This window comes from Symsagittifera roscoffensis, chromosome 2 (assembly GCF_963678635.1).
Source record: "Symsagittifera roscoffensis chromosome 2, txSymRosc1.1, whole genome shotgun sequence".
NCBI classification, from domain to species: domain Eukaryota; kingdom Metazoa; phylum Xenacoelomorpha; order Acoela; family Convolutidae; genus Symsagittifera; species Symsagittifera roscoffensis.
Genome location: NC_087063.1, coordinates 15,789,085 through 15,815,348, shown reverse-complemented (window position 1 = coordinate 15,815,348; position 26,264 = coordinate 15,789,085). Strand labels below are relative to the sequence as shown.

The 26,264-nt window shown below is 39.5% G+C and overlaps 2 protein-coding genes across 2 annotated transcripts in view; both read right to left on the bottom strand.

Moving 5' to 3' along the window:
- Positions 1–26,264, bottom strand: part of LOC134839017 (dynactin subunit 6-like) — a 275,517-nt gene that overhangs the window by 13,555 nt on the left and 235,698 nt on the right. The window contains exon 2 of the mRNA XM_063854407.1: positions 4,989–5,094. Coding sequence (XP_063710477.1) covers positions 4,989–5,076 — 88 coding nt within the window. The 5' untranslated portion in view covers positions 5,077–5,094. The remainder of the gene's footprint in view (positions 1–4,988; positions 5,095–26,264) is intronic.
- Positions 6,902–25,335, bottom strand: LOC134838974 (cilia- and flagella-associated protein 74-like). Its single transcript, XM_063854347.1, has 5 exons — positions 25,063–25,335; positions 15,582–15,772; positions 15,237–15,358; positions 10,324–14,736; positions 6,902–7,582 (listed from the first exon to the last, which is right to left on the bottom strand). The coding sequence occupies exons 1-5, from the start codon at positions 25,327–25,329 to the stop codon at positions 7,062–7,064; spliced, it is 5,514 nt and encodes a 1,837-aa protein (XP_063710417.1). The 5' UTR covers positions 25,330–25,335; the 3' UTR covers positions 6,902–7,061.

Below are 26,264 nucleotides of genomic sequence, written 5' to 3'. Positions count from 1 at the left end.
CGGTGTCGGGAACCAAAATTTTTCATACTCTGGCTTTGGTTTGATAGGTTTCACGTCATTTGATTTATTCACTTGAATGAGCTGATTGATTTCATGTTTCACATTTTCCGGGTTGGTCATTTTTGCTAAAGCCAACGTTTGTGGGTCAATCGGGATGATATTTTTCATGTCTGTTGATGTTAAGATCGAAAAATTTGCGATTGTGCTCTTGTTCGGCAAAGTTATTACATGATCGGTTACATTAAGTGCTGAAATATACAGTTTGCTATCATCTGTAGTCTCACTGATTGATGACATTAGCGCAATATTGGATTCGTCTTCAAATTCGGGGACTGGTACAACTGTTCCGATAGTATTTTTAATGTCGATCTCGGTAAAACACTCTAAAAGCACCGTTTTCTGCGGCGGAATAACGTATTTCTTTGAAAGGATTACTGGTACTCGGAGCGCTTGTTTTTTATGTCGTTTAGAACTTGGGGTTTTGATTTCATTTATTTGAATTGTTACATCGGGAAATTTCAAAAGATCATATTTCGGACAAATTTGTACGTCGTGTTTTTTATAAAAACAGTTTCCTAGTATCATTGAATTCGCTGTTGGTAACACAAGGAAAATTTCCGTGAACGTTTTTGCTGCAATTTTGAAACATATTGTTGCTTCGATCTCTATTGGTACAAGTTGACCTCCGGCCATTCGTACTCGTTTCAATTTCGACTTTTGTGTCACTATTTCTTGATATAAGAATTTATCCGTTTTAAGGTCGTTGAAATTTGTCTGTGATATAACATTTGCACACGCTCCTGTATCGACCAGGGCGCGCCTAAAGGTTTTGGGTGCGAATTGAAGTTTGACATAAGAAAGTGTTTTGTCGCTTTCCGGTATAACAGCATATAAATCAAGTATTTCGTGTGGAAATGCATATGATAGCTTTTTATTGGAATTACTATTTTCGGCTTCATTTTTCCCCAATTTATTCAATCGTGAACGTTTTGAGGTTTTTATGTTTTTTCGGCGTCTTTTCGGTTTAGCGTTAGGTGTTTTTTGCTTGGTATCGTTTATTTCGGTTTTTCGTTCTGACTCTTGACTCGGTGGCGCTATTAGTTTTTTGACTGATTTTGGAATGGGAAGGATTGTCCCCTTCCTTGAGGTTTTGGTCTCATATAACATTGACTGGCGGTATGGTTAGGGTAACCACATGTATCGCAGAGCACAGGGGTTGATCGAATTACGGGCATATACGGGCCGTTTGGGGCTTGAATGTCAACGTTTGTTGCTTGCTGTTGGTTGACTGACTGCTGTTGGAAGTGGTTCGATTGTGGGTACTGGTTCTGGTAGTTCTGATTCTGGTAATTCTGATTCTGGTAATTCTGATTCTGGTAATTCTGATTCTGGTAATTCGATGGTCTCCTAGGCCATTGCTGCTGATTCCCAGGGGGGAATGGGTAAGGACTTCGGAAGTTTCCTCCTCTTCCTTGGTATCCGGATCTGAAGTTGTTTTGATAAAGGTACTGACCTCTAAAGTTATTATTCCCTCTGCTATAATGATTTCTGGGTGAGTATTCGTTCGTGTATTGTCCGGAGTAGGGTTGTCTCGGCTGGTAACCTCTACCTCCTCCACGAAATCCTCGTTGGAAACCACTATTATTATTTGGGAAACGATTCTGCTGATGCTGCTGTTCTTGTTGTTGTTGTTGCGTTTGCTGATTTGTTGATCGCTGTGCGGATGTCGATGCTTCTTGACGATCTCTATCGTTCATTTGAGTTCGAATTTCGTTCACTTGCTTCTCCATAGCTTCTTGCGTCGCAGTAAGCTTCGATAAGGCGCTGATAAGATTATCAGACACAGTCTCACTTATTTCGTTAAATCCATCCTCTGGATAATCTTCTTTTCTGCACATATCTCGGATGACCAGCTGTCTCCTTGCATAAATACAAAGGTCTTGTACCGTGTTACCCGCAGGCTGTTCCATGAGCTTTGCACGAAGCCATCCAGGCATAGCTTTTACAAACAGTCTTCGAATTTGTGCGTCTCGATGATCCCTTACTGCGTCCAACCGTTCTTGACGATGTGCAGTTTCTCTGGCATGTCGTGCTGCTTCTAATGCGGCATTGACAGCTGCTGCATCAATTGGGTCAGGAATTGGTATTTCTGGCGTTGGGTACGCTTTTTGCGCTTTTTTCTGTAAGGTCACCAAGAAGTTTTCTGGCGTATCCTTCTTTAAGTCGCATTTTTGCTGTTCCAATTTCAAGACATGGACTTCTTGGAGTTGCGGATTACTGAAATGATCGCGCAACGCTGTTAAGCTGTCGACTACGTTTGCTCTAGTCGCATCTGGTAATGTCTGGTAGAAACGAAGTGCATTATCACGCAAGTGGAGTTGTAGAAAATTCGCTTGTTGAGCCGGTAATACGCCTGCGACTCCGATGAATCCGTTGAAGAGTTGTTCGAATTGTGAAAAATCTTCGGTATCCGTCCCTCCGTACGGGTTAACTGAGATTTGAGCGTGCGCCATTTACAGTTTTATGATTTTCAGTCTGTTTTCAGTTAGGTTTGAACAATTTATAAAATTTATATGAACGAACTGGGTTGGTTTAATCACGAAAAAGCTGATATTTTAGCACAGCGCGGTTAAAATTGTTAGTAAGGCTAATTCAATGCTAATGCTGATTTCGATTTTAGAGTTTTCCGTCTTTAAGCTTCAATCTACTGCATTTACGCTCCTCCAATTTTCAATGATTTCCAATGATCATGATTGATTTCAATGTTTTTTGATTTGAGCGCACACCAATTTAATACTTCTCACTAATATATAGCACAAGAGTCTTAATAGTTTGACCTACAAGTTTGTAGAGACGAAAGTTCTCGAGTTTTCCAGTTACTTCACTTGAATGTAGTTTCCTCAATTGACAGAATCACAAAACACTCATTAGTAAGTTCACATTTCTGATTTGACACAGTTGCTGCGCTTGATCTACTGTTTCAGCTCGCCCTCAAGATGTCGTCTAGCTGGATTTCGTCTAGCTGGATGAGTGGAGATTGTCACTGTACTGTCGTTCGCGAACTATCGCCATGTAATGCACTGCTTTTATTAATTAAACCGCATGGTTTCTAGATGTTATTGCATGTTATTAACTGGAGTTGATTTAGCAGTATCTCAATACGGACGCATGGGCCCCGACAGCATGGATTCTATCTCTATCACTTTCTCAGCTGTTTGAATTTAACTTTTGTTAGTAAACTTTATTACTTTCAGCTAGCTCGATATTCAATAATATGTCCCAACTAATAACTCACTATTTACTTTTAATAAACACTAACTTGTTCAACTGCATGCTTGGGATTTTAACATTAATAATTTATGACATCAATTTCTAATATAGCACTTATTTCATGGCTATCAATAGCGTGCCATTTATGGGTACGCTACAATTGATTTCTCAGAAGCAGATTTACCAACGGAGTATCTGAAAATTAGCAACGGGCTACTAAAAAAAACAAAGAATTCGGCCAAAAATTCCAAAACACCCAAAAATATTATCCCTTTGGACAATTATTCTAGCAATGTAGGCATTATTCGCCGAATTTGGTTTAAAAAAAGCCCGCGAGTCAATTGTGTGCAGTTGATTTCAAAACTCTCCAGTAATACTCTGATTCGGCGTTTTATGTTCGTTTACACCAGCGGATTTAGGGACGACGCCCCCTCTCTCAGGGATTCGACCCCCGCCGACCCAAAGGGCCCCCTTTGTACTACTTTAAGATATTCATTTTTGGCTGACTGACCCCAAAATTTTTCTAAAGGCGCCAATATATACTAATTTTGATGGAGTGCGCGACGAAGAAAGCGATTTTTCTGGTCAAAATTTTCCAAAAAAAGCCTAAAAGCGCCTTTGTTGGCCTCTTATTTCAAAAACTTGACTAGGGCGCAGAAAATTTGAACAAAATGGGGTCTTAGTAGTGATTTGGGAGAGCTCAGAAAATCAATTTTCGAAATTTTTTGAAAACCCCCTTCGAGAAAACCCTAGATCCACCCCGGTTCGCTTACATAATTTTTTGGATAGACATTGTCATAATATGCTCTTGTTGTATTTGTGTGTGAAACTTGATACTTAAAAAAAATTTTGCAGGCCTTTTCCTAATTTCTTAGCAGTGACGCCTAGAATGCCAGTTCTGCAAGAAAAAATTTTCTTCTAATTTCGTTTTTTTTCTGCTTCCGTCACAATTGCTCACCGTTATTTCTGAATCGCCTGATTCGCATGTTACCTTTGTTTCCGAATTTAACCAAAAGCGGTCAAAATTAGAAGACTTTTTAAAATCATATCTCGGCTATTTTTGTCTAACCTGGGGCCGCGGTCTAGGAAAGTAGACAAGCAAATTAGACGTGGCCCAAAAAACGAACTTGAACGTCCATGCAAAACTAAAATCATGGGATTTGACGTCATTATATTGTTCTCAAACTTGTCGGAAAAATCCTTCCTGGCTACAATTAATTTTCGCTGACTACAATTAACTGTAGTTCGAGCTTCTCAAATGTAAATCATTTTTTGACATGCCAATTGTATAAATTATGCATTTGCAAAAATGTTTCATAATATTCGGATTAACGTTTAGTAATTCATTTATAATAAATAGCTTTATATGCAATGAGACTATGTACTCTTTTCGAATGTGAAAATTTGTTTTAAGCAATTATTCCGTTTTTTCTAAGTTCCGTTTTATTAGTGACGCCTACTTTGCTTTCCGTCTAAGTTGCTGCCACCCCATGGGCCTTTTTAATTCTAATAATTACTGCAGTCGGAGCTGCCCTTGTTAATATTGAAATTTTTCAACTACCTCTATTACAATTTATTTGCCCACTTCGAAGCTATACGTAGATTTTAAAAAATAGCGAAACGTGGTTTGCAATTTTTATTGAAGAAATATAGACGGCTGGGATAAATATTAGATTCGTGCAATTGTTTCATAAAGGCTGACTTGAATATCTACATACCTGCCCCCATCCTCAGAGTAGTTCTTGCTCCAGTTCCACTATGGGATGAGGCGGCAGATGCCGTACTGTGTTCACGCGACACTGGCATCAGTTAGTATCTGAAACTGTTACATTTTTGCATTCACCTTATAAACACATTGACCGTTTTTGAATTCTTTGAACAAAAAAAATTTTCTACGTTACAATAATGCTGCAAATTTATGTTAGAAAAAGCATCAGAACTTTTCTATCTATATTCACCAATTCACTGATTTTAAACCTTGCTTTAAAACATATTTCAAAGCAGAGACGAAGCTTCCCACAACTAGTGATACGGAACAAAAAGCATGACACAATGAGACGAAATTACACAGTAGATTTTTTTCTAAAAAGGTCAGAGAAACTTCTTATATCTATCATATTTTTGTAGGTCTGTCTCATATGGAGTTCAATTTGAACAAAATGCCGAAAATTCAATTGCCACAATATTAGCCTTGCCGCAAAATTTAAGAATCGCTATTCATGCCAAGAAGGTTTTGCTGTACGCCCGTTGAGCAAACTTGCTGCCATTTAAAATTAGCTTTAAACTTTTACGACCACCTTTCGAAGCACGCGCACAATAACGAAGCCCTTAAAATGAGGGAATACAAGACAACCAAACCAACATAACCGATGAGTCGAAGCCATTTTCACTAAATAAACATTTCAAACGACCAAAAAAAATCTATGTTCAAATTTCAAATAATAATCGATGGCCCTTAAGCTCTAGAAAATTCTAGAACTGTTTATGATTGACACTTTTTTGATAAACTGAACCCAATTTGAGAAAACTGGATAAATGAATATTTTTTTGTTTCGCGGGGAAAACTGATAATTAAATTACACTTTCGAAACTAAAAGTTGATCACGTTTTGCTGTTTGCCTTTCTTCTTTTAACAAAGGAACTGAACTTAAAAAGAAATCAAAAGTCAAAGAGCGATCAAAATTGTGCGTGAACAACTTTCAAGACTTTTTCCTGAAAGAAAACGCACAAAAAAATCACCAAGACATATTTGAGAGTACTCACTATGTTCATTAATGTTAATAAAGTAACATTATGAAAACTAGGTCTACCAAAAAATAATCTTTCGTATGTCTCAATAGAAGTTCATTATAGGCAAACATGCCAGACATTTTAGTATAAAATTAGCAACGGAACAAAACATAGGAAGAGGAAACAAGGCTGACAATATTTGAGCAGACACAAGTTGATCGGAAAAAAATATAAAACATCTTTGAAGTTTGAAGTCCCACTTAAAATTAAAATGAACAACACTTGTACTTGCAACTGCAATAAAATTTTCTCAGAGCATAAGGAACGTCCTTGATGTGGCAAGGGAGCCAATAATCTTTAAACAAACAGCAGTTGAGCCGAGAAGAAATAATAATTTTATTCAAAAAAAATAAAAAGTTTTAAGTCCCCCTGAAACTACAATGAACAACTCTTGCTCTTGCAACTACAATTAAAATGACTCACATCACAAGCAAAATCCGTGATGTGGCAACTAAGCCGACAAAAATTGAGCAGACTAACGAAAGTACAATTAAATTTTTAACGAAAAACAAATTTAATTGCATACTTACTGACAAAAACAAAGTCCGACCGGGACTCGAACTCTTGACCTTAGGGTGCAAAGGCGATGGCGTTACCTCTAGGCCAATTGGGAACAAACCTAAGAGTAGTAAAGCTTCAATAACAAAGCAAGAAAGGAAAGCAAGACTGGTTTGTAAGAAATGTTGTTTACGGAAAAAAGTCTAGTTCCCAATTACAAGACACTTGTTTTCGCAAGTGTAAATATGTCCGTCGAATGTATTCTATGCTTATCTCAATTAGAAACTCTCGCCAGCAGTACCGTCTCGCCAGAAGAGATTCCGTTCTAATGACCGTTTTTCCAAGCAATGGTTTTAAATTCTATAATGGGTTGACAAATTACAGCTATGTCCATATTTACACAATTATATTTTACAATTATATTGCATTTATATACATTTGATAGATTTTCATGAACAGTGAGTGGCATTTGTTGCAATGTTTTCTGTCATACAATAGGATTTTTATTCGGGAGGAGTGATATCAACTTTCACTCCTGAAGAAGCCGCATCTGCGCTGTCTTCTTCCAACAAAGCCGAAGTCACGAGTGGCGACGCTCCTACTGAAATCTTAGGAGTTCTCGCATCCCCTGCAATGGATGCTCTGGGGGAGCCGACCTCTCCTGTTTGATTCAAGTCGATATCCGAAGAGTTCAGTTTCAAGCTCACTTTATCCGAAACACTCGCTATATCTTTACCAGGCGACGCTCTAGCTGCCGCTGCATTTTGAGCCTGCTTTTGACCATTGGCTTCTGCTGCAACTTTTTTTGCAGCAGCCATTTCTTGACTCGCTAACCGTTCTGTAGTGGTTACTAATGCTCGCAGCATTATGTTGTAAGTCTCTGAGACGTCTCCTCTAACCATTAGCTTTATGTTCGTTTCCATCGCAACATTTGGATCATGGTCCGCAGGAGGAACCCAGGTTATAACCACTGGTTTCTGTTGTCCAGATTCCATTGAGCCTTTAGTTTGGTCCAGCGTGAAGCCTTAACACAGGAAACGAAGGTTTAAGTGGTATGTTGAATTTTTCCCATCTTTTCCATTTTCATTTTAACGAGCAATTTTTTCTCCAAAAACTTCACATGTGCATTGCTACTTGAATACACGTTACTTTTGTTCCGACCGTTGAAAAATCAGGTACCACAAATAATCATCGCAAAGTCCTTTCAGTCGTGATTCCAAATACATTTAACAATTTTGCGTTTTCTCAGTGTCGAGAAAAAACGGCTTGAAATTTTTAGCCTAACTTTGAGCGCAAAAAACAAGCGAGCCAGGTTTACTAAAGCAGAATAAAATGTACAAATTGGACAAAAAAATTGACAGCCAACAGACTGTCGGAAAATCTCTGGATCAATGGGTAAAGCTTTATTCTCGGCTGGAAAATCCAATTATCACACAGAGGTGCAGCGCAAGTGCATCCAAGTTGTATCGTATCGCAAGTGTATCCACTTGCGATACAACAAAAACAAAAAAAACGGAAGTCGAAAAAAAATTGTATTTGTTGAAAAAACAATGTGAAGCCAAATTTTCGTAAGTCTCGATTAAAAACAACTAGGGGGCCAGCTAAAGCTTGAGGTACGTGAATGATATTGAATGAATTTGCTATACTGATGCGCCGCGAAAAATGTGATTTCAAAAACTGAATTTCGCCCAAAATCTTAGTTCTCTACTTAGATAATAAAGAAAAGAAAATGGAGATACAAAAATTAAAGAGTCGCCGTTTCTGCAGGAACAATTATCGAAAGCGGTTCGTTCAATTGGACTTTTCACCTCAGATTTGATTGTATCAATTTTAAGAAAACTCAAAGATTCTAAAAATTGGTCAAAAGACTTTCCAAAATCCATTACTTTTTTCTGCAAAAAGCAGGTTGTTCCCGCTTAAGCAGCGAAGATTCCAAAACCGACTTTCTCGATTGAACACAACCTGAGAATTGGTACGGTAATTTTCGCGTAAAGTCAAGTTTTCAAAAACTGACCAAAGTTTCAATACTTTGACTTGTTTGAAGGCAATCACTTTTTTCTGAAACAAACTGGGCAGTCAAATAAAACCTGTTTTTGGTTGAACCTATGATATCAGATTTGGCAGGATAGCGAGAAAATTCCTATAAATGGTAAACAAATAAGAAACCTCCGAGAATCTTTGACTTTTCCGAGAGCCATAAATTTTAGTGCTAGAAAAGTTTGAACGCATAAGGAAATAAACTTCCCACAAATCGATCTTTGAACTGAACCCAAAACCTCAGATATGGCAGGGTAGTTTTCGAGAATATATGGTAATAAAAATTCAAAAACTTGAATTTTCCGAAAGCAATAATTTTTTAATTAAAACATATTTGAAAGGACGCTACTGCAGGAAGCTTCTGACTACCCGTTATGTCCCTTGAACCCAACATATCAGTTATGAGGTAAGTTTTTGAGAAAAAATTCTCAAAAATATTTGAGCGCAGCCGCTTATTTAGTGAGCTTTTCAAAACCACTAGTCATTGAAACCGAACAACAGACAAAAATATGGGTATAATTTCCCCCCACAGACATTTGCGAAAGCTGTAGACAGAGGATTCAATTAAAAAGAAAGTATGGGAAGTATGCAGGCACACAGGGGAGTAGGCGATCTTTTAATTGCTACCCCTTTTTTTTGAAATTTGAAAACTAAAATTTTCGAATATATTTGGAAATAATTTTCCAGAACGACAAAAAAAATTTCGACAAACCGATTGATAAACTCAATTGAGAAAAGTGCGGAGGGGAAAATTAAAACTGTATTTCCCTTGAAACGACCCAAAATTAAGTTATTAAGCCGATGAATAAAAGGCTGAAATAATTTGGGCCGAGGAATTTTCTTTAGCGAAACAAAATGCAAAGAAAATACGAAGTCAAGGTAAGAAAAATTACAAAATTGTAGGAGTAAATCAAACACTAAAAGTAACATTCAAAAAATGCGCGCAGCGAAAAAAACCAATTCCAACATGTGACAATTCAGCCGGCAAATACGCAGACAAACAAATGACCGACAATTTTATTTCAAACAGATTTTTCTTGTTTGAAACAAACAGGTCCTGGTCAGATTTGAACCTAGTACCTTTAAGACCCTTTGCCGTTCCAGGAATAATCGTTAACTCCAGGCTGAGTTGGCTGGGAAGAAATAGAAGCTATAATTCATTATGAACCAAGATACAAGTGATTCTGTTAAGCAAGTTGTTAACCCGAAAAAAGTCTATATTCCGGATTTGTTTGCTAATCGCAAGCGTAAAAATCCACTTCAAAAAAAGAACTCAGGTTTTTTGTTTTTTTTAACACTTTTTTTACAGTTCGCTGGTGGAGTTTGCTTTCCTTTTAACAAATAAAACGAAATAAAATTTAAGCATGAAACACCTTTAAGACGTTTCGTGAAAACAAAACCATCACGACCTATTTAACACTTTGTCTTTGTTTGAAAAAAAAATGTTGTCCAGTGTGCCTAATGTTTTGTCTGTTAAATATGCCCAAAATGTGGGCTTTCGTTCAGATCCTCTCACAATACTACGAACAAGAAAACTACACTTATTTGGAAAAATGCGAATATAGTCGGGACATTCTGCGCAACCTTAACAGCAACCGGCTATCCTTTTTTGATTCTGAAATTAGAAGCCAACGATCATTAAGTCAAATTTTGAAGTTTTAGTGTCGTTAATAAAGTTTAAATTCACTTCGCTCATTGGAACTTGTAAGCGAGCTGTATACAATTTACCTTTGGCAGTGAGCAGCTGAATATTATCGAACGTGAACTCTCCCCCTTTCTTCTGTGCCGATGCTGACGTCTTCACACTTCCCACGTATATGCTCTCCTGGGCGGGAATGATTTCATTACTTGTATTCACCCTGAGCGCCTTCATTTCCACTAGAATCGGAGTAGCAACAGGAACTGTTTTCGCCGCGTCTTCATCCGCCTCGCCAATCGTAACACCAAGACTTTCAATGGCCGGTGCCAGTTTCGAACCTCCTTCCACATATGTCGTGTGAACACAACCGACTCCTACAAGCTGTATTGAAGCGAACGGCAGGTTGAAGAGAGATAGTCGCATAACGTCTGCAAAGTTCAGACTAGGGTGGTCGGGAGTAAATTGAACAGTAATGTCCTGTTCTGATTTGGGTTCAATTTTCCCTTGCCAAGGAGTACAGTCAAAAACCAAGTCTCCATAGAGGTTTTGAGGACCGACATGCAATCCCTCCAGTTTCTCGGAATCGATGAAGTAAGGTAGCTTTTGGTTCTCTTTATGCATCGCAGGATTGTTGCTATCCTGCTCAATCAAAAACGGTACCGCAATTTCCGAGTTGTTCTTGATCGTAAAGACAGTTGGGACTGAATCTCCAGCTAAAACATGCCCGCAATCCAGCGAATTGCCAGTTATGCTAAGCGAAACGTCTGGCGAAACTCCAGTGCCTGTCAAAGTCAGAATCAGACTTTCATTTCCGTCAAAAGTCATCTTCATAGTCTCGTGGTACACAATCGCATCCGCTGGTGTGAAATTGAACAACAAAGTATGCGTTGAGTTAGCTTCGACGTCCAACAAGGCATTTCGGAGATCGAAAGGCCCGAATGGGTCCAAGGGTGTTGCCTTTGCATCGATATCATCATCCGTAATGTTTTGAATCGTCACTGGCCGAATCAGCGATTGACCGATCGCGACTTGCCCGAAATTTATAGTCGTTGATCCGGAATCCGAGATAACGATCGCTTTCGGTCTAACAGCTGGACAATGTACTTCCAAGTACAGCGTATTGAACACCGAGTAGGGAAGTTCTCCCGGGTTTCGCAACTTTCCACTTGCAATGTAGCACAAGATTGTGTGGCTATTGAAGCTGCCCTCAAACGACCTCAGCAGAGATCCTTTAGCAGCCATGTAATTATCCGAATTAGGTTGTATGTCCTCAGGTTTTAATTGGGCCACTTCGCGGAGAGGAATCGACTCAATTGACGGATTATCTTCGGTTCCGAATGAATCGATCCCCGCAGACGATTTCGAAGGCTTCTTCTTCATTTTGATTTTCTCGCTGTCTTCTGCTCTCTTGGCCAATAATTCGCGATACTTTTCCTCTCTTTCTGCCAAAGCGGCTTCGCGGTCTCGTTTCTCAGCAATTCGTACCGCTTCTTTCTTAACCTCGTCAGGGTCCAGTTGTGGCGAGAAGAGAATCTTGATCAGTTCCTTGGATCCAGGTTCGATAGTACCTACCGACGGCCACATATCAATCGGAGCTCCTTTTGGCACGCAGAACTCGTATGAAGTCGGACCTACAGGGGCAACCTCACCTTTTCCAATTCTTGGAACCGGGTGCGTGAACTCATTTCGGCTCGTGTGACTATTGATCAAATGAACCGAAGTCACGTTCTGGTCACCAACCGCGGTTGCCGAAAAATTGATAGTGTTGTGTTCAAGTTCAAGTGGCGGATGAACTGCAATTCCAAAACATTTCAATTTGAAACTCCTATCAATTCCACTCTTGCATGCAATTTCGAACTCATACACCTCAGCTTTGGTCGGCCTGAATATTAAGTGAATTTCCACTGACTCTTGAGGCAGCAAAGTTCCAAAGCCGTCATTTGGTTGGATTTCTATGTATCCAGGAAGCTTCACAAACCCAAAAGGCTGAGGGAGAATCGCTTTATTCGTCAGCGTTACTGGGACAACCACGTTCTCATAGATGCTACAATGTCCAAAGTTTATAATTTTGGGATTCAGGACGAAATCAGACGGTGTTACAATAGCAGTCACGATGAAATTCACAGGTTCGTTTTGATCTGCTACTATTATTTGGCAGGGAACTTCCAAAATTCCGGTCTCTGGATCGAAGAGATCTCCAGCTTCTTCGGCCAATTTATCTCTGGGCAGAAATTTCAGTTGAGCTGAGAAAGTCGACTGCGCCTGTATGTAGGCTGTCTTTGGAAGCAGCTCCAAATGATTTTTCACTCTTTTGTCTACTTCAAACTTTAGACCAAGAGCAATGTTGGCTCGGTTATTAACCACAATTGAGTCTTGAAAGAGTCTATCGTACATGCAAATATGCAAAGGCACAGTTTCTCTCTCGACCCAAACAGGGACATCTATGGCCTTTCCATGGGCCACTATATACAATGGATGCGACCCTGGATCCGTGAAAGACACTTCAAACTCAACCATTGAATCCCCAGGCATCAGAGGGTCGTACATTAATTCAAGTTTGACTTCTTGGAATGGACCAATTTGACCAGACCTCAAAGGACCAGTTCGCATTCCATCAATTTTGGCCATTTCTTCTTCGCTTTCGAATACACTTTGACCCATTAAATCATGATAGCTTGATCTATATGCCATCGTAGTTCCTGCAATTTCCCTGGGAGACGGATTGCTCTGATTGGCATCCCCATCGTTTTGTGGATTCAGCTCTGAGCCATCTGGTTTCTCGCCACCAGGCGATGATTCTTGTTCCTGGTTCCCTTGCTGCTCTCCTAGAACTGGATTGTCCGGAACAAGCGTAGTCGTTATTTCAATATTCTCGCCATCTTTGTCCATTCCAGATGCCAGGGAAGAGTATTCGTGACCTGAGCTAGCAGTTGCTACATGCCGTTTCAGCAACGGTTTGCGCTGGAACAGAAACTCGGTAGGCAAAGCTCCTTTGTTAACCAGAGTGAATGTTCGCTTCAAGTTCTCTCCGATTACTTCAGTCCCAAAATTCACTTGGTAAATATCCAAGCTCAAGTCGCATTTCTTAACACTGCATTTGACAGGCAAGCTTACTGGCCCCGTTTGTGACAAAAAGTCAATTGTGCCCTCCAGATTTTCATTAATCATCGGAGAGAATGTCACCAGTATTTCGCATGTCATTCCGGCAGACATTTGACCTTGAGACTCAAAATCAAGAGTGACGAAATCCTTCAAATGTTCGGAAAGTCCCACTAGTTTCAGGTAATTTATCGTATAGGATACATTGGTCAACTTGACTTTCTTCTTATACGTTTTACCGACTTCGAGGTCCTTGAAATGAACAATTTCGGGCTTCGCATCAAAAGCTACACCTTTGAACTCTCTTCTCGCCGCCACTTGCTTCTGAACAATCCCGGCTCTTTGCTTCTCCAAGGCATTGAACATCATTTCTTTTTCCATTTTGGTGTCATAAACAAGAGTATACTTCTCTCGATCCTTGTTTCCAGATTCCACTTCCCCTGACCACAGACCTGGGAATGAGGGTTTGTTCAGGTCCTCAATTTGGTACCATTCCGCTTCGTCCTCTGGTATCTGACTTGTGTCCTCAATGAAAGCGCTCACTCCCCCACCCTGGTCCTGCTCGCTGAAACTGGTTGCCGACGTCGTTGCGGTTTCTGGTCGGTCTCTATACTTGCCCATATCTGCACTCTGCAGTGGATGGTGGGAATCCATGGTATCTGTGCTGTCTCCAAGCACATTCGGATGCAGCAATACCCGCTTCATTTTTGGCTTTACACTTGAAATATTCGATTCTTTGATTGAAGATGCAAAGCTATTGTCGACGCCTCGAACGTCCGCTTGGAACACCCATGGCTGTTTCGACTTCCTTCGTTCCAAATTCTCCTCCTCTTTTATGATTTTTGACAAAATGTCAACTTCACGTTGCCTTTGAACAGCCCGGGCTTGCTTTCGTTCATTTTCGAAATCCTTCTTGCGTTGGTTTGTGAGCAGAATAGCATCCGCGTTTAAGCCTCTTGCTTCCATTGAAGTCCGTTCTGCTATCAAAGATGCCTCCTTCTCTTTCAAGTTAGCTTGATCCTTAGCTCTTTTAGCAACCAGATTTTCTCTCGTGTGCTCGATATCATTTTTCAATTCCAGAATTGTATTCATTCTGTACGTGTACTTCGATCTGCTCAAATCAGTTTCAACTTTGGCCTTGTCTTTCATTTTCTTCAGAGTATCTTTCAGGTAACTGTTTGCAATCTCTCGGTTCTGTTTCACTTCTGCAATTGCTTTCGATCTCCGTTCTTTCAGCTCTTGACGTTGCTTCATGTCTTGTTTCACACCTTGGTTCAGCTGTCGCTCTGCATTTTGAGCAAACAGCACTTCTTTTCTCAATCTGTTGCGGGCATCCATGGATTTCTCCTTTTTCAGACGATCCTCAAGAAAGTCTAATTGTTCTCTGTACAGGGTGTATTTGCCTGTAAATGAAAGCAGTCAAAATCTCAAGAAAAATTTGTTAGCTATCCCAGAAATTATAGAAAAGAGATAGAAAACTGAAGACTTAGTTAGTTTTTCCTTGCTTATGAAGCATTTATTGCATTTTCAGCAACTATTCACCTCGTTGCCATCTCCGCTCTAACTTCCAATTCGTTTCGCTCTTTCGCTTGCTTTTACTGTCTAAATGAGTTTCATTTTTAAATTTTAAGAAAAGATTATTTAAATGCCTTGCGAGTATTAGACATAATTCATGCTCAAGACCGTGAGGCAAAAATTCGTTACTGTAGACTAATCGGGGAACACTGATTCACGAGCAGTATTCCTCGTGCCGTATGTAAGCGCAGCGGAGACTCATTGCTTTTGATTAAATTTTTGGTTTTAATTTTTTAACGAAATTGCAGAATTCATTGATTCATTGTGATGCACACTCGACACTAGGAACTCTAGGGCGAATAATTTCTCCAACACGATGTTTTCTAACCTCTTTCTACGTTCAATTGAGCAAGACCAACTTGTGCTTCATCTAGACTTTCCAAAATGGTCGTCTCCAATTCTTTCTCTGCTGCTGTTTCCCGGTCCAGTTTCTCGATAGCTTTTTCCAGACTGAAAACCAAACAAAAGTGCACAATCGATTACATATATGATATCTGAGCCCCGAAAACGAGTACCAAACTTATGTGTTACCGAAGAAGTAGTTGTTCAGCTCTTCTAAACCAAATGCTTTACTATAGCAATTATTTCGAAATCAATTAGTACAAGAAAAAAATTATTTAAAAAACTAATCCTGTCCTGAAAAAATCAATGCAATATATAATCACCAACTAACCGGTGTCTAAGAGCCACATTTCCTTTATCGGCCTCTATTTGCTCCATTTTAGAGTTCCGCTCTTGCTCGATGCTTTCCATTTTGTCTCGACATTTCTGGAGTTCCTTCCAGGTGCTAGTGACCTGACCTTGTCTGGCATTAAACATCTGGTCAAGTTGCTTGAGATGTCTCCGCATTGTTATGAAGTGTATCTAGGTCAAACAACTGGTTGGTAACTCAAACCATTTTCCTTTGAAAAATTGACTATGAAAGGCCTTTCAAAAAACAGTAAATGCCGCACAATTTATCACCGAAATCGAATTGAGGTCAACGGGTATCATTGGCTATCCAATTTTACTTGCATACTCGAAACCAAGGGCTGATCTAGGACTTTCTCGAGAAGGGGGGGGGGGCAGATTTTCAAACAAATTGAAAATTTCGTCGACCTTTTTTTTTATTAGGTCGACCAAATTGATTTTCTGAGCTCTCTTAAATCACTATAAAGATCCCATTCTCACCAAATTTTCTTCGCTGCAGACAAGTTTTTGAAAAAACGGGCTAAAAAGGGCGTTTCTAGACACTTTTTGGAAATTTTTTCATGTTCAAAACACGAATGAGAGAGCTTTAATAAGGTAAAACACTGAACCAAAACCGATGATTAATTGTCGTACCTGATTTTGCGTGCAAAACAAAAAAGTATTTAAAACAAGGATAGCCAGTTACTGTGCTAGTAGCACAGTGTTCTGACCATAGTCTTATACAGACCGAATGTTCTGACCATAGTCAATTTTTCCGGCGGGGTGTGATGAAAGGAGCAGTAAAACAGGCAAATTGAAAAACAACTTTTAAAGAAAAATGACTAGAAAAACGAAAAAAAGCAAAAAGAAAATTTTTGCAGTTCTTTGAAATTTTTGATTCAAAAAAGCGCTAAAACACTCAAAACAACGAACGTAACTCGACTAAAACTAAGTTTTTACGTTTTAAATTAAGCTATTATAAGCTTTTAAGCCATTAAAATAAGCTATTGCAAGCCTGCTCGCTCGCTTTATTCGCTCGAATTAAGACGAAAAAACAAAAATTGCAAACCGGTTATTCTCGACAACGGGAAAATGTTTTTGAAACTTTCAAATGTCGCTCGAATCAAGGCTGTTAAGGTTTTAATATGATACATGACTCGACCCATTCCCATGAGTATTTGTGGTAGCTGATTTTGCGTCGACAACAAAAAAAAGAAAAAGAAAAACACCCGGAAACAAAATTCCTCCCCATTTTTCAAATGGTCGGAACACAAAATTTAAAACACATCTGAACGCAAATATTTGCCTCATTTTTCAAATGGTCGGAACAAAAACTAAAACACACCCGAATACGAGGTTCCGCCTATTTTTCAAATATTTGGAATAACAACCAACCCCGATCGAACAAAACTAAACTTCCCACAGCCGAAATCAATTATCGTTCAACCAAAGCGACGCACCACATGGCAGATCTAGTCGATTGTCTTGAATGCACTCGACAAACTATTAAATAAGTTCAGATAATAACTGATTTCCTGGGACAGCCGTGGTGGTCCCCAAATATACATGGTTCTGGTTGTTTGAGCAAGCTCACTCAGAAGAGTTCTTGATCGTTCCCCTACGGTTTAAGAAACAAATACCAAAAATTCACCTTTGCATTATCAGGACTGAGCCTCAATCTAAAAACTAGCAGTAAACTCAATGAACTTCAGCGGTTATTCACCCGTGGCTGCCAGAGAAAAAGGTAAACCATACTTTGGCACGAGGTAAACAACAGCATCACAAAACATCCCAATAACTTGACTACGAAGTGAACCCCGGAACAGTTAACCCACATTGTGAAATTTCAACAGCAGATAGAGGCAATAGTTTATTGCCGCAGGGAAGGTACGACTCACATATTCGACAAGCTACGAAAATCAAATTCTCGTGTCATCGACGTAATCAAACATCTTCTCCCCAAACAAAAGCAAGACGATATCGACACAGTAGTAGCACTCTGTCAACTCCACCCGCCTCCTGAACTGGAATAGAAGCTACTAAACAAGGGTCTTCCGAGACGCGAAAATCTTACGTATTCTGCTTAGTCAAGAATCCGACTAACAAAGAAGCAAAGAAAAAACAACAAGCCCGATCATCTTAGCGGTAAGTCTGGTTGTCTTCTGCAGCTTTATATCTTGGAGTAACAGACCGTTTCTGACTGGTTTTTCCTGAGGTTTATACCTTGGAGCCTCGGTCACAGGACTATCCTTGAGACAGGCTTCTCCTGAGGTTTTTTATACCTTGAAGTATTGCTCAAGAGGTACAGGTTTAACAATCAATCGTCCCTGCACAGTCGAGGAGTTAATTGGCATCCATGATGCCTCCCTGTAAAACTTGTAAAATGATCATTGAAGCCAAAGAACAAGTTTACCACTGCGTATCCTGTGAAACTGGCATGCACCTGAACACCAACTAGACGGGATTATCAAATATTTCCATCAATGGGAGCAAGGAACTTGGCGAGCGTATTGCCTTGTTTTGGGACAAATGCGTTGAGAACAAAAATATGGAAGAATTATTGAATCTAGGCTAGTTAGGCAATAAACTGAGCAACAAACTTGATAAGCTTGAGCAGAATCTTGAAAAAAACAATAGAAGAAAGGGTCAATTCTGCACTCGAAATATGTGCACCAATATTTTTACCAACCTATTGTGCACCAATCTATTCAACCAATCTTTTTCCCAAAAATTACCGGAACCAATGAGCAATAACTCAACCCAAACCGATGATTATTTGTCGTACCTGATTTTGCGTGCAAAACAAAAAGTATTTAAAACAAGGATAGCCGGTTACTATGCAAGTAGCACAGTGTTGCGACCATAGTCTTAAGCAGACTGAATGTTCCGACCATAGTCATTTTTCCGGCGGGGTTTGATGAAAAGAGCAGTAAAACAGGCAAACTGAAAAAGAACTTGTAGAAAAATGACTAAAAATGAAAAAGCAAAAAGAAAATTTTTCGCAGTTCTTTGAAGTTTTTGATTCAAAAAGGCGTTAAAACACTCAAATCAACGAACGTTACTCGAGTAAAACTAAATATTAACGTTTTAAATTAAGCTATTATAAGCTTTAAAGCCATTAAAATAGGCTATTGCAAGCCTGCTCGCTCGCTTTTTATTCGCTCGAATTAAGAAAAAAAGCAAAAATTTCAAACCGTTTATTCGACACCGGGAAAATGTTTTAGAAACTTTTAAATGTCGCTCGAATCATGACTGTTAAGGTTTTACTATGATACATGACTCGACCCATTCCCATGAATATTTGTGGTAGCTGATTATGCGTCGAAAACAAAAAAAAAGAAAAACTAAAACACCCGGATACAAAGTTCCTCCCCATTTTTCAAATGGTCGGAACACAAAACTTAAAACACATCTGAACACAAATATTTGTCTCATTTTTCTCAAATGGTCGGAACAAAACTAAAACACACCCGAATACGAGGTTCCGCCATTTTTTCAAATAGTTGGAATAACAACCAACCCCGATCAAACAAAATTAAACTTCCCACAGCCGAAATCAAACATCGTTCAAACAAAGCGACGCACCACACGGCAGTTCTAGTCGATAGTCTTGAATGAACTCGACAAACTACTTAATAAGTTCAGATAATAACTGATTTCCTGGGACAGCCGTGGTGGTCCCCAAATATTAATGCTTCTGGTTGTTTGAGCAGGCTCACTCAAAAAAATTCTTGGTCGTCACCCTACGCTTTAAGAAACAAAAACCAAAGTTCACCAGGACTGAGCCTAAATCTAAAAACTAGCAGTAAACTCAATGAACTTCAGTGGTTATTCACCGGTGGCTGCCAGAGAAAAAGGTAAACCATACTTTGGCACGTGGTAAACAACAGCATCACAAAACATCCCAATAACTTGACTACGAAGTGAACCCCAGAACAGTTAACCCACATTGTGAATTTTCAACAGCAGATAGAGGCAATAGTTTATTGCTGCAGGGAAGGTACGACTCACATATTCGACAAGCTACGAAAATCAAATTCTCTTGTCATCGTCGTAATCAAACACCTTCTCCTCAAACAAAAGCAAGAGGATATCGACACAGTAGTAGCACTCTGTCAACTCCAACCGCCTCCTGAACTGGAATAGAAGCTACTAAACAAGGGTCTTCCGAGACGCGAAAATCTTACGTATTCTGCTTAGTCAAGAATCCGACTAACAAAGAAGCAAAGAAAAAACAACAAACCCGATCATCTTAGCGGTAAGTCTGGTTGTCTTCTGCAGCTTTATATCTTGGAGTAACAGACCGTTTCTGACAGGTTTCTCCTGAGGTTTTTTAAGCCTTGGAGTATTGCTCAAGAGGTACTGGTTTCACAATCGTCCCTGCACAGTCGAGGAGTTAATTGGCATCGATGATGCCTCCCTGTAAAACTTGTAAAAGGAACATTGAAGCCAAAGAACAAGTTTACCACTGCGTATCCTGTGAAACTAACATGCACCTGAACACCAACTGGATGGAATTATCAAATGTTGCCATCAATGGAATCAAGGAACTGGCGAGTGTATTGCCTTGTTTTGTGACAAAAGTGTTGAGACCAAAAATAAGGAAGAATTATTGAAACCAGGCTAGTTAGGCAATAAACTGAGCAACAAACTTGATAAGCTTAAGCAGAATCTTGAAAAAACAATAGAAGAAAGGGTCATATCTGCACTCGAAATATGTGAGAAAGGCGTTGAAGATATAGTCAACAAGGTTATCGAAAAAAGGCTAGAACCCAAGATAAATGCCCTCCCCGAAAAAATTGACTCCAAGGAAAAACCAGAAAACCATCGCATGTCAAATCAAGCTTTCGTGTACGTGGTTTCCTTGAAGACCTTAACAAAAACAAAGAAGAATGCACTCCTCGCCAACGAAAAACTTAACTAAGTAATGACCCAAATAGAAGACGAAGTGAAAACAGACAAAGTACAGAGATTGGGAAAATTCGAAAAAGAGCGCAAAAGTCCTAGAAATGCAATTATCACACTGAGCAACGACTGGGAGGTAAGAATGGTACTTGCAAAAAGCGCAGAAAATAGGAAACGGATGAAAAATATTGGTATTCACATACTGCCGGCGCTGTCCATTGAAGAGACTATACGAGAAAACAGGTGCCTAAAGAAGAGGCGCGAATCACTGAACAACGGTGTAACACCAGCTCAACTAGAAATTCGTAATTTCGAATTATACATGCATGACGTGAAAGTTCAACTAGACGATCAAACACCAGAAACTAGCAACTGCAATCAGCTCGAGCACCTACGTGGCACTTTGCCTCACTGAAACCTGGCTCAACAAAAACACCAACGAGGCAGAACTGTATCAAAATGATTTTAACATCTTCCGCAGTGAAAGATAGCCTTCGAACGATGGGGCCTCACGCCATGCCGTTGTGCTGATAGCTGTTAACAAACATATTCCCGCAAACACACTCAATATCCAACTTCCCTCGTCTTGTGTGGCAGTACAAGTCCAGATGTCGACACCTATCACAATTTGTACCTTCTACAACCCACCGGAAAACAGCTTATATCGTTATACTATCGACGACTGCAGCCAGATATGCAGTGGTCTGCTACAACACAAAAATAACCCAATCATGAACTTCCCCAACACCAACTGGGAAATCAACTAGAGCCCCGACAAAGAAGAAAATGACGTACTGTACTTCATTGATCGACTAAATGCAGAGAAAATTGCCGATGTTTCTACTTGTGGAAAAAACACACTTGATGTGGTGTTTGTCAAGACTATTGGCGCGGAAACAAATATGGATAACAAATTTCTATGACCTCTTAGACCATAACCCTGTGTCAATTGAACTATCGTTAAATGTAGTGAAAACAAACCAATCTACGAATGCTATTGCAGTTTCTGCTCAGCAGATTATGATGAAAACCGCGACTACATGCTCGCCAACCTTTTGCAAGCTGAATGTCACACAAACATCATCGAATGAACATTGAATACAAAGAGTACTGCAAAAAGATTATTCAGAAATTTGTTCTACGGAAAACGGCACACCGACAAAGTGTACCAGTCTGGTGTAAACCAACCACCTCTAATTTGTTGAAACGTCTGAAAACTCAGCGGATTCTGCACTCTTCAAAACCAACATCCTACAGGAAGCAAAAGGTTCTAGAGCTAGAAAAGATTGTGCTTGAAGAAGCTGAACGCCACAAAACTGACAATCAAAACATTCTGTTCTCAAATCGGAATACAAAATTTCTATTCAAACATTTTAAATCAATGAAAAAACGGCAGAAACTCCCGATGAAATTCGGCTTGGAGAAAAAACAGCAAAGAAGATGCTAAACAAAGCTGAGCTCTTTAATTATTATTTCCAATCTGTCTATTTGCATCCAAATTCACAATTTGATTGCACCACTGGTAACCCTGATGGCGCGCCAACTTTGGAAAATTTTATTCCTCGAAGAGACGGGCATAACTAAGTCGCGAGGTCCAGATGCTATTCCACCAATCTTTTTCCCAGAAACTATCGGAACCAATGAGCAATGCGCTTCATATCATCTTCAAGGCCATCGAACGAAACAGCAATTCCAGATGAATGGAAAGTCGGAGCCGTCTCACATATCCATTAAAAAAATGAGAAACATCGTTGAAAACTGTAGGCCTGTTACCTTCTTGAATTTCTCGAGCAGGGTCTTAGAAAAATGTATGAATGGACCTCTCTATGCCCACTTCGAAAACTTTGTATCTACATGGCTTTATCAAAAACAAATCTGTACTAACAAACTTACTTAGATATCTTCGGTAAATTCATGAATCCCTTGACAACCCGAGCATTGACCTAATTGCTATCTACACCAACATTGCGAAAACTTTTGACAAAGTTCCACACACTGAGTTAATCTTCAAATTTAGGTAATTAGGTGTAGGTGGCTGCTTTCTCGACTTACTGATTAACTACCTGGAGAACAGGGAGCACTTTGTGCGGCTAGAGAATGTGCAGTCAATCAAGCTCAATATATCAAGGGGTGTAGGTCAAGGCTCGGTCATTGGCCCACTTCTCTTTGGCATTTTTATCAATGACCTACCGGAGTCATTCCTGAGTTCTTACGCGCTGTTATTCACTGATGACCTAAAAATCATCACCAGAACTGACTCAAAACTTGAAATTTCCCTTGATCTGAAAAGGCTAGAGAAATGAAGTTCGCGGACGGCAAGAATGGATTTCTTCAGTTCCGTGGAAAGATTACAAATTTCGTTCTAAACAATGAAGTTATGAAACCCGCCGCAGTCATGAAAGACTTTGTAGTACACGTCCGGTATGACCTCACCTGGAGCAGCCACATAGATGAAAAGCTCAAAAAATCCATTCGAATACTACATTTCGTCAAGCGGAACACCTCAGCAGATATCATTCCTTATGCAAAACTCTGTCTCTAGAAATCAAGGATTCTGCCCATTGTCAGCTACGCATCGCTATGTATCCATCTCACTAAAACATTAGTACATAAGCTAGAAACATTCTAAAAACGCGTGCTAAAAAGGGTGCTACATGACTATTCAACGAAATACCAACCGCTGCTAGAAATAGTCAACATGCTCCCTCTATCTTGGTCTATTAGAACTTTCAAAAATAAATCAAACATCTGCAACTGACTTCAAACTTTGGAATCTTCCATCAGTGGTCAATCATAAGTGGAGAAATTCGAGCTTCCTTTAGTAAGAACGGAAAAAGCACCAACTGGGTTCTGCTTCAAAACATGCCGAATTGCCAACCATCTACTCCCATGTGTGGACTTCTACAATCCACTCGGACTTAAAAATCGCCTTAACAAATTCTTTTGCGATTACTTCAGAAACAAATACAATCACCACAACTCCTGTACATGGCAGTACGCATGTGACTGTCACTCATGCAGAAACAACTGGAGACATTGGGCTTCATAGGAAGAGATTCCTCCAGCGACGCTGGAAACTTATAACAACAACAACAACAACAACAACAACAACAAAGTATTTCAGACAAAAGCAGTGTTTAAGAGTGCTGATCACTTTCCCAGTCCGCAAACCTTGAGGGACCCCTGATGTGATTGCAGAAAATCAGATTTCACCTCTATTAATTTTACCTGCTGAGTTATCCCTCCCAGGTAGTCCCGGACAAGCTCAAATAGTCATTTTGATATGTTGAGTTGTAACAATTCTGTTAGGCGCTGATGTTGTTTGATTTTATCGAAGGCTTTCGAGATGTCAATCAAAACAAAAAGATTGTTGCATACTACAGATACTTTTGTAGATTTGGGTCAAACTCAAAAGTAGTTGAACAACAAGACATCTTCTGGGTTGCACCCTGTATTGGTTATCGCATATCAGTGATGCAAAGCTTTCACGATCGCTTGAAACATGAATGTTTCAAAGCATTTTATAATTGTTCAACAGCGTAACTGTTCGGTAACTTAAATTTATTTTCTATCACTATCCTTAAAATTGGAGACAAAATACCAAGGTTCCACCAGACTGAAATTTCCGTAGATTTATATATTTGATAAGATTTTCAGCGACGAAGATGTAGCATCAGAAGTTTTCTTCAGCAGAATTGGTGGTATTGCATCGTTTACTCGGGTCTGGACTTTGTTATTCCGACGAGATTTCGGCTTCATTTATTTCAACTTCGATCTTTTCTAAAAGCTGTCTACATGGAGGTTCCAAGAATTGCACTGCTATTAAAACCATTTCCCATTTGACGTCTTGATGTTTCGCCGAAACGGACGAACTCAGTTACTGCAGTTGCCTCCCCCGCTAACAAAAGGCATCCCGAGGGGTCGCAGTGTGGGTTTCAGACGCAACGAAACCGCCCAACAATCTTCAAAGTGAAGTGCTTAAAAAACCGCAGTATTGAACCATTGCCTCAGCCCATTAAAAACGTTTAACGAAACTTGAAACAACCAACGCGCTGCCCCAGACAAGGGAACTTACATAGCCAACAGGCAAATGGAAAAGAGTCAATGAACCCAAGTAAACAGAAAAAAACACTGACTTGTTTTTCGAAAAAATCTCTACTTTCGAATTCCAGAGAAAAATTGATGGCCTTTAATCTCTAATTTCTAGAACTTTTTAGATAAAATTAACCCAATTTGAGAAAACTGAATCAATCGTTTAGGAGTCAATCGAATTTAGGAGTCAATCGTTTTGCGTGACTTTTACACTGTCGCTACTCGATAGTGGAATATGCCTTCTGGACTAAAAAAAAAATCAAAAATCAAAGTGCGAAAAAAAATGAGCGCGAACAAATTTTTAGACTTTTCCGGAACAAAAACCAGAAAAAAGTCATCACGAAATTTATCAGATTCTGAGCTACCTTCATCGATTCTTCAAAACCACGGTATTTACAGGAAAAACAACCAAACGTTTAATTAAAAAATCAGTTTGAATTTCTGTTTTTACCATCTTCTACCTAATTTTACCATTTTCATTTTCTCACCTTGTCTTTTTGTGATAATTTTCCGTGATCTTTATCATCGTCAAAATCCAATAAATCCTCCATTCCTTCATCGTCATAAAAACTATCTGAGAAATCATTATTGTCAATGTCGCCGTCATCCTCGTTAGTCCCAGACAGCAACGACTGAGGGTTGACTTCATCGGTTTGACCAAACTGCAATCCTTCGTCGTCTAAATACTCTTCGTCGAACTTATACTCGAGGTCATCTATTGCGTCGAGTAAATTTTCATCGACACTCAGATCCATTCTGAAAAAAAACTATTAAAATCAAGGATCTTTTTTCTGTAAGGTGTGATGAAAGGATCTGAACGAAAAAATACAATTTCACATATTCGACAGTCATGGTAAATGTGCCAGTCGGTCATATGAAGAAGTTGGGTTGCTTTAGGATCAGAAGAAATTTTTCAAAATTTCGAATTGACCTTGTCATCGCGACAACAGAAACAAAAAAAGTAAATTATAAAAGGGGCCTTCCGTTTAGGTACGGTCGTGCAAAAGCTGGATATGGCCCATACCAGCATTATATGAATACATCTGTAACATTCGCCCGGAAGATACATATCGACGGATAACAAAACTAAGTCTTAAGACGACTGGCTAGCGTCTAAACAGAGCTTTGCATGTTTTTCACCGTCTCTACCAAGCCAGTACTTTTCGGTGGTCTTTCTTACATCAGGCTGACAAAAACGTTACTGTTCTCCGGCTTCGACCAGAACGCTCAAATTAACTGAATTACATGCAAAATTAGTGAGCTCATGGCTGGGTCTCAGTATCCCCAGACCACGAGGTCACTCCTAAAAACAGGGCTACTATTTATCATATTACTATTGTTTTTGTTCAGTAGATAAAAATCATCATCTCCATCGAAGATGGATCAACCCTTTCCCCCCAACTCCTAGCACCTCATCCTTGTCAAAACTAATCAAAATATCAGTTAAATTCAAGTCAGGACATGACAGGATGCTAAAAGTTTATGTGAGTTAATAAAAGTTTCCGTCCCGAGACCCTTCCGGATTCTTGAATCCGCTGAATCAAGCTCCTTACTCTTGATTTCTTGCTAATCCGGAAGGCTGGTTCTCACCCTTCACCGTTGTTGGCAACGGCCTTGCAACTATTGTAGCAGCACAATAGTTGCAACTCGGAGCGTTCTCTGCTATTCTGTAGTTCGTTGTCGTTTTCCA

What these genes read in the sequence shown, in the direction of transcription:
- LOC134838974 (XM_063854347.1), bottom strand. Translation starts at nt 25,329, where the DNA reads ATGGATCTGAGTGTCGATGAAAATTTACTCGACGCAATAGATGACCTC. An exon ending in TCAATTGAACGTAGAAAGAG is followed by an intron (nt 14,737 to 15,236) that starts GTTAGAAAACAT and finishes TTTCATTTACAG; the next exon opens with GCAAATACACCCTGTACAGA. An exon ending in TCAGCTGCTCACTGCCAAAG is followed by an intron (nt 7,583 to 10,323) that starts GTAAATTGTATA and finishes TCCTGTGTTAAG; the next exon opens with GCTTCACGCTGGACCAAACT.